The 8,959-nt window shown below is 38.3% G+C and overlaps 1 protein-coding gene across 2 annotated transcripts; it reads right to left on the reverse strand.

Moving 5' to 3' along the window:
• Positions 1–266: 266 nt before the first annotated feature.
• LOC103937992 (pentatricopeptide repeat-containing protein At4g33990) lies at positions 267–3,723 on the reverse strand. 2 transcript variants are annotated; one of them, XM_048573212.1, is made up of 2 exons: positions 3,482–3,723; positions 267–3,005 (listed from the first exon to the last, which is right to left on the reverse strand). In XM_048573212.1, coding segments are annotated over exons 1-2 (2,457 nt in total). In that variant the 5' UTR covers positions 3,484–3,723; the 3' UTR covers positions 267–550. The 2 variants fall into 2 exon arrangements, with proteins under 2 accessions (XP_048429169.1, XP_009346255.2); XM_009347980.3 differs by having other exon boundaries at positions 3,472–3,722.
• Positions 3,724–8,959: the final 5,236 nt, after the last annotated feature.

The following is an 8,959-nucleotide window of genomic DNA, read 5'->3' on the forward strand; positions in this document are numbered from 1 at the left end:
GAATCCTTTATGTGAAAAATTGTTACGAAATTCAATGACAATACTTGGAACGCCATGTTGTGATTTGTAATGTTGACGCTTGCTCTTGAAATAATGCAGGCTGCACCAAAGAGCAATCTGAAACAAGTTTCACTTGAACGAGGAGGCAAATCACCCCTTGTGAATTTTGATGACGCTGATATAAATATAGCTGCTTATCTTGCTCTTGGGAATCCTTTTCAACCAGGTGAAGTTCATAATTTCCACGGTTAATATGGGCAAGTGTATTGGAATGCAAAAAAAAAAAAAAAATGTTAATGGGTGAAACAGGTGACCTATTAGATTAACAGGTTAGATTCGGATGACCCGTTATCTTAATAGGTTGGATTCGGATGACTCGTTAACTTAACGGGTCGGATTGAACCTGATCCAAACCCAATAAACCCTACCCGTTTACAGGTCTAACTTTGACCAAGGCCTTTTCTAGTAATCTGGCACCAAGTTGGCAATTATGATTACAAGAATCAAAAGAATATGGATCTCCCATCGTAACATTAACTCATATTTGCTGTCACCAATAATCCCCACAAGAGCAAGTTCCATCTTTAAAATGATGAAAACGGTTAGAATCCCTCACAATGATCTCCCTCTCCGTGATTACCGATATGAATTTCGTTGCGTTGTGACAATCGCCGCAAACCCGCAAGTTCTTGAAGATCCGTATGGGTGTTTTCGGGGCTGTACTGATGATTCCGAATGCAATTGCCAATCTCTCACTGTGGCTGTTGAGGATGTGCTCTTTCTCGTCATCCTCGACATCCTGCAACACGAAGCTGAAGTCAGGAATGTAACCGAGGCTCTTCATTCTGGCGGTTAGATCCCTCAGCTTCTCGTATATTTCTTCGCACCTTGGATGCGATTGATTTGCAGTGTAGAAGACATCAACGTTATTGTTCACTTCTATTGAGCTCCATCCTGGAGTCTTCGTCAATCCCCGATTTCTGGCCAGAGATCTCACTTTCTCTACACCTTCCCATTTCCCGAAATTTGCGTATATGTTTGACAACAAAACATAGTAACCCACGTTCTCTGAATCAACTTCAAACAAGCGTTCTGAAGCAATCTTGCCCATTTCAACATTTCCATGTATTCTACAAGCGCCGAGTAGAGCACCCCACACAGAAGCATCAGGCCGTACAGACATATTCTCTATAAAACTATATGCCTTGTTTAAATGCCCGGCTCTACCAAGCAAGTCAACCATGCAGCCATAGTGCTTCAAACTAGGCTTGATTCCGTATTGTTCCTGCATCATATGAAAGAATGATTGACCTTCATCGACCAAACCTGAATGGCTACACGCTGCCATTAAAGATACAAAGGTGACATGATCTGGCTCGACCCCCTCATCTAGCATATCACTGAATAGCTGCAGAGCTTTCTCACCATGCCCGTGAACTCCATGACACGAAATTAAAGCATTCCAAGGGACCGAACTCTTCCTAGGAACTTGGGAGAACAGAAACAATGCATCATCTAGTCTTCCACATTTTCCATACATGTCAATCAGGCAGGTTCCCACAAATACATCTGAGTAGAGACGGTTCTTAATCACCCGTCCATGTACTTTCATCCCTTGTTGCAAGGCTCCTACGTGGGTAAATGCTGGTAGAATGCTAACCCAAGTTCCATGGTTTGGAATTATTTCTTCGCATTGTTGCATCATGCGGTACACTTCAATTGCTTCACTTGCGTGACCATTTTGAGCATAGCCTGTGATCAAAGTATTCCATGAAACAGCATCCTTGGTAGGAAGTCCTTCAAAAACAGTACGTGCGGAATCTATAGCACCCAATTTAGCATACATATCCACAACTGCATTTCCAATGACAACATCTTCCACAAACCAATCTCTCCTCAAGATGAATCCATGAACAGACTTACTCTTTTCAGAGTCACTTAATTGAGCTAAAATTGAAGCCAAACTCACTAGTGTTAAAAAATCGGGCTGAATTCCAAGTAGTTGCATGGCGTTAAACAATTCAAGTGCAGTGATTGGATCGTTATTCTGCTCATATGCAGCAATTATTGAGTTCCATGAAACTAAATCTCTAACCTCCATTTGATCAAAAATCCTTCGTGCATGTCCCAAGCTACCAAATTTGGAGTACATGTTAATCAAGGCATTGCATACAAACAGATCAAAGTCTAGTCCATGCTTTATGACATATAAATGAATCAGCATCCCACTTGAGATGTCATTTGATTGAGCACAAGCAGTAAGCAGACTTGCGACAGTTACGCGATCCATCTTTATCCCCTCCATTCTCATTTCAACCAGGACATCCAACGCGTCTGCTGCATTTGCATTCTGACAAAACCCAGAAATCATTGCATTCCAAGACCCTGTATCTCGAAATGGCATATCATCAAACAATTTACGAGCAACGTAAATAAAACCAAAACGGGAATACATATGGATCAAAGAAGCGGCCACGAAGACATCCCATTCCAACCCCAGCTTTAGAACTCGACAGTGTATCTTCTTCCCATCAACCAGATTCTCACAAGCTTTCAAGACAGGAGGAAAGGTGTAGAAATCAGGATGAAGATCAGAAGTCAATGAAAACTGAGAGAAACAATCTAAAGCTTCACAGAACCGCCCACTGCGAACATAAGCAGATACCATGGAATTCCAGGTATAGACATCTTTCCTTGGTATCGAATCAAATGTGCGGCGAGAGAATGACACATTGCCAAGGTAGGCATAACGATTGACAAGCTTGGCGGCAAGAAAGATATTCTTAGATTTTCCCAACACCACAAGATAAGCATGGAGTTGCTTAGCATGGTGAACATTTGTGCAGGAGTGGAATAGAAAATCGATATTATCGTTTCTGTTATCATTCGCAAAGCCATCTGATAGCAACTGCAAAGTATTTGTAGCTGACGAGAACGATTGACAACAAAGTCGAAGTGAGGACAAAAATTTGGAAACATGCCTACCTCTGCAGGTGGGCACCAACCTGGAAACAGATATAGAAAACATCAGCCGGGCAGAGAATAAACTTCGATTACATAAAACAAGCCATGCCAATTCCATATTCCCTTCGGGACTACACATATTTTTTCGATTACTAGAAGAAAACACTGTTTCAGCAAACATTGTGAAATGAAATTCAATCCACTTCATATAAAATTCCTACAACAACACACATAAAACTCGAAAACCTGCCATTGTATCAGGAAACGTGATTCATTTGGATAAACAAGCGTATCAAATGATAATTTTAATTGTTCCTATCCAATTTCTCTCATTCATTTACTACTCTAAAGTTTAAATTACCAATAAAAATAAGGAAAAATACTTAAATAGTCATTTGCTCACACCAAAAGAGAAAAACTTGATCGGATTCCGAAGACTATTTCCCTGAAAGCAAACAAAAAACAAATTGTAGGGTAAAAACTAACAGAGAAAAAGGAGGTTTTTACCTCAACATACATGAAGGATTCAGAGAAATCCAAACGGTCAATGAGCTTCCTTAGCAGCACGGATGAATCCAATCATTGGGGGTTTAGGGTTAGGGTTTAGGCTGTAAAGCAAAGCAACCTCCTTTTATGCTTTGGGGTTTTCGATTCGATTTGCTATACACCAGAAATTCCTTTCGGGGTTTAGGGGTTTAGGGTTTTATCAGATTAGAGATAAAACTCAAGAGGGAGCGATGATTAGATTCAAAAGAAAACTGAGAGAGGATTTGGAATATGGGCCGGGTTATAGTGGGCAACTGATCCAACGCGGCCCATTATAGTTCTTGTCTAACAAAGCTCAGGTTTTATCAGTGGCCCGAAATACCACCATATATTTCAAACAACAAATTACGGACTCGTTTGGTAAGTACTTTTAGATGACGTAAAGCATTCTTAGGGAAAATATTTTTTGGTTTTAAAAGCATTTGAAGTGCTTTCTGCTAAAAGTACCAGTTATGTGCTTCTTGCTAGAAGCACTTGAAGTGCTTTTCCAAAATTAACTTGCCTTTTTACTAAGGTATGGTTCTAAAAACGTTTTATCTAAAACCACTAACTTAGTCGTTCAAAAACACTTGCCAGACGAGCTTTAATGTCCTATTTCAAATAAAAGCACTTACACTGAAATGGTTTTTAGGGAAGCAATTTCAAACAGACTTCAGTCATTGTAATTAAGTGGCTATATCAAAATTCTTTTTGCCAGTTATTGTGTCCGTGTTTATTTACTCTAGTTTAGGCTTGCTTTCAACCTCATTTAGATCTCAAAACTAATACATTGCCATGTGTAGTGGCACAATCTTGTTTAGTAACATATTGTCAAACTTAGAAATTTCGCAACTAGCTTATAACTCAGATAGTTAAATTTAGTACTCTTTTCACGCAAAATATTGTCTTTGGTTTCTCGCTTTCCTAACACTTTATTTGAATCGCAAATGTATCACATATGCCATATATGATAAATTATATTTTTTAAAGGAAAAAAAATACTCGTTAGGAAATCTTACAGAATTTGACAAAACCAGTGTTGCTCACCTAAAGTTCTCATTTAAAGGCTCTATGAAGTTCTCTTTCATTTGAACTCTTAGATTAATCTGACGATGACTTAATCAATAATCTTAAACCATCCTTGTTACACCTTACCAAAATAATAAATCCGATTTGAAACAAAAGGGGAGAAAGAAAAAGAGTTCACGCGTGAAACCTTTCCGTTTTCTTTCCTTACCCGTCTCTCCCCCTTCCATCCCCTCTATCTCCCCCTCCCCCTCCCTCTTCGTCTGAGCTTTTTTTTTTCTTTTCATTTTTGTGTATGAATAAGGAGAGAGGAACAAGAATAAGATTTTGGAAAAATGCACATTGCAATTAAACAAAAACACTTAGGAAGGGAAAGAAGTTTATCACTTCAAATTATTGGTACACCTACCAAAACAGAGAACAAGATTCAAAGATTCAAAAGAAACCTTGCACATGTCACTAGAGCAATTCCAACAATCTTCAATGGTAACCTAGTTCCAACAAATTTAAGGATTTTGATAATGTGTGCAAGGTCGTTCATTTGGGCCCATCGGCGATGGCAGTGCGAACTCTTGAACGATTGAACTTTGAAGAAAGACCTCTCGGACTGATTACTCAAACTCAAATTATAATTTGGAGACGTGTGAGCAAAAAGCTCATAAAGAGAGGGAGGAGGAGAGAGAGGGAAGGCACAAAGGCGTGAACCTTTTATCTTTTTCTTTTTTAAAGGGGTGTGTGAGTATCACAGTCCTTTAATTTTGGATTTGTGATTGGGATTCTCTCCAGATCCCTACCTTTTGGATCTTCCGGATTCTTTAATTTTGGAGTTGGAGAAGAGGGAAGAAGGTGAACATGAGAAGGTGAAGGTGAAGGTGAATGGGGAATTGATTCTTCACCGTTCGATTTTTGTTTGAACGGATATGATTGAATGATCTAGAGGATATGGATGAAAGAGATCCGAAGATTATCCTATTCCTTGGATCTGGACCACTTGACAAGGGGTATAGCCCACAATACTCACATGCACAAGAGGGACTTGCATTGTACGGGTACATCGACACATAGTGTCTCATGCCAATAATACAAAAATATATGTTAACATTTTTTTAGATATCCTTTTGTTATTGAGACAGAACACCTTTGTGACGTTAAACTCCCCATGTGCATATTGGCCTTCACTTTTATTTTTCTAAGATATTTAATAATATCTTTGATTTTATTAGTATGTATACTTTATACCACCAACAACATTATCATATTCAAATTACACCCACTTTGGAACGTTGTGTTATTTTTATTATAGTAGCAACTTAATAATAAAGTTATGTTATTAATTAGGTGATATAAACTAATGGTAGAAGTAGAACATGAGTGATGCATGACAGTCAAAAGCGTCCATGACTATCTGTAACCTCTTCACCCGCGGTTATAGCTTAATGCAGATGCTCACTTTCATAGACAACGTACTCCTTTGTTTTGATACCATTTTTGTTTCGACGAGTCCCTGAATTTAGAATATTTAATCCTTATGAGAGTGAAATGACCAAAATACTTCTAGAAGGATAAGGCTTGACTTTTGTTGACCTTGTGCTCATGACACGTATGAGATAATATTTTAGTTTATTCTTATAACACTTGACGTTACGAATGTGAGAACGCAAGTGGAACGAAATTTGAAGTTAAAACGAACATTTTACGAAGCGTTAAGGCCAAGTATATTTTAGTAATTTTCCACTTGGATATTTTTCTATGGCCCCTGTTCTTTCACTTTTTGGGGAGGGGGGAGAGGAGAAAGAGACTCTGGAAAGCTCTCAAAATATCCTTTCCCTCTCGTTTTCTCCTCAGGCAAACGCACACAAGGATCACTTCTCAATTTTCTCTACGTATCGAGTTCTTGAGACCACCATCATCATCCTCTCAGACTTGTTCCTAACCTTAGCTTTTGGAAATCGAACCTGAGACGATGGTTCTAAAAGCTCCGCCGCATGCTCACTTTTTTCGACGAAATTTTGCCATTTTGGGGGGAAGGTAAGGTTTCTAACCACCATAATTAGATTCCTCTCGTTGAGTAGATGATTTTTCATATATAGTGGTGTGAAATGGTTGAGAAGTGGCGAGGCTAAGGAAGCTTCTAGGTTTTTCGACGAAAAAACCCAGATTCCGACAAGAAGTCTGGCATTGCAACGGTGAGGAACCAGGTCAACTCAACCCGAAAACCCCGTTCGGATTTGGCAGCCTGGATCCGACATGATCTGAACCCAAATCTGACCTAGTTCGGACCTGTATCCGAGTCAAATATTCCATTCACTAGCAGTTAGTTTTAATAGAATATTTCGTTTGTGGCGGTGAAATAGTCCACTAAAATTGATCATTGAGTTTTTCGGTTTCAACCCTAGAGGCTAGGATTCCTCCTAGGGTATTTCGACGTGTTATTCCAATTCCGCACCATATTTCTTCAAATTAATCGTCTTAACAGAGTTTTGCTAGTTGGTTATTGTACGTGTCTATGTGCAGTTGCTATCGGTGAATCAGTAATAATTTCAAACAATTATGAAGTCGACATTGAATTTCTCTTACAGAAGGTGAACTACGATTACCTTGATCCCTTCACAATGTACGTAGGCAATCTAACTTGAAAGTTAGATGCAGGCACAAGATTAAATAAAATTAAATATTTTATTCATGTCTCGAAATTCAGAATGAGACATTATTGTGTTTCGGCCTAGTTACGAACTTTACTAGATTGACAAGGATAAGACTCCTTAAGGAGGAGCAAGCTGAATGGGTGACCAGACCTTGATTTTCGATATGTGGGCAACATCAAATATTAAGCAGGCTTAGCTAAATATGATTTTAGTCATGTTTATGGCAAAAATAGATTTTATGAATTAGAATCAAACATTGTAGTATATGTTTGTATGATTTGGCTTACACTAGCCACGACTAATGGATGACCATGACATCCAGCTTAAATGTATATGGTATACATACTCAGGTTGGTCTACAAGTGCATGATACATACTCAGCTTTTCATTACGTAGATTACTCCATAATGACATGATTATACAGTCATGCCCTCGTATTGTCATTACTTCAAGACTACTCAATAATGACATGATTATATTAACCAACTTACTAACTACGACTAGCATATGATATTGTATGTTATGTCACCGGGGTTAGTAGCATTTATAGTGAGCATATTCGACGTGGATACATCTTCCCAAAGCTCCGACACATTCTTATCAGATAAGTTATCTACTCATCTTTATTATTACAAATTGTATTTTGGTAAATATGCTCTAAACATATTATCAGACGTGTAATTGAGGGTCAAAAACCTATTAGGTGTGGCCTTTCAAGGGAGGTGTTGGAATATTGGTGATACTTGTAGGTGTTTATATTTGGGCCTATCCCTATTTTAAGGGAAGTTCTAGCAAATTTTCAGTAAATTGTAATAGTTCAACACTTTCGTTATAACTTTATGCATATCATGGCTTCATCACCCATCCGAGTGATAGCCTGAAAGCCTTAATTTTAGTGCCCATTGGACATCAGGGTTGGGGTGTGTTAATTTTATTGTAGTATGATTAGCACACTATTTGTCTTACTTGATATGAATTGTCAAATGCCAAGAGAAAACAAAACAAATGGTTGAATAACTACAAGAAAATGCATGACAACCTTAGATATATAGTTGAAAATCAAAATACGCATAACAAACTGTCAAATTGATGAACAAACTGACTACAAATGGATATATATAATTATGTTGAACAAAAGGAAGGAGAAAACAACAAATTAGTTGAGGTGGCTGCATAACTCGAAGATTACATTGTGACTGACTTGTATCAATAGAATAACAAAACACCATATTGATATAGCTAACCCTAATTCCTATCAAGCATCTCAGAGCTTAGATGATCATTTCATCTTTCTCCAACCTATACGAGGGCTCGGACATGAGTATCTCTGAGGCGCGTTTGTCACACAGAGTACTAAAGCCTTGAAATATCTTGTAATCGTAAATGCATACATACACGACATTTGACACTCTGAGGTCACTACCACAATCATGCGAAGCGCCTCAAAATACAGCTGAAAACCACCAACTAGGAATTACAGTCACTGTCAATGCCAAATGATCGGTTCACCCTTACTCTAGCTCGTGACATAGTCGAGGTTGCTCCTTTTCCATTGCCTATAAATAGAATAGACACCTTCGAGCTCATGACCTTCGTCAAATTCAATTTATATGATTATACAAACCTTTAGTGATTCTGCAGTCAACCCAATTGCTTTTCAGCACAAAGCCAATTGCTTTTCAACTACAAACCCAAAGTCTTCCTTCAAAGCAAACACTGCCTCATTCCTTTAGATTTAAAATTGTTATAGCTATGCCAGCTCATGGTATGATTTGGTTGACATACAAATACAACCACTT

This window comes from the organism of the source record quoted next, unplaced genomic scaffold (genome assembly GCF_019419815.1).
Source record: "Pyrus x bretschneideri cultivar Hongxiangsu unplaced genomic scaffold, Pyrus_bretschneideri_v1 Contig64, whole genome shotgun sequence".
Lineage (NCBI taxonomy): Eukaryota > Viridiplantae > Streptophyta > Magnoliopsida > Rosales > Rosaceae > Pyrus > Pyrus x bretschneideri.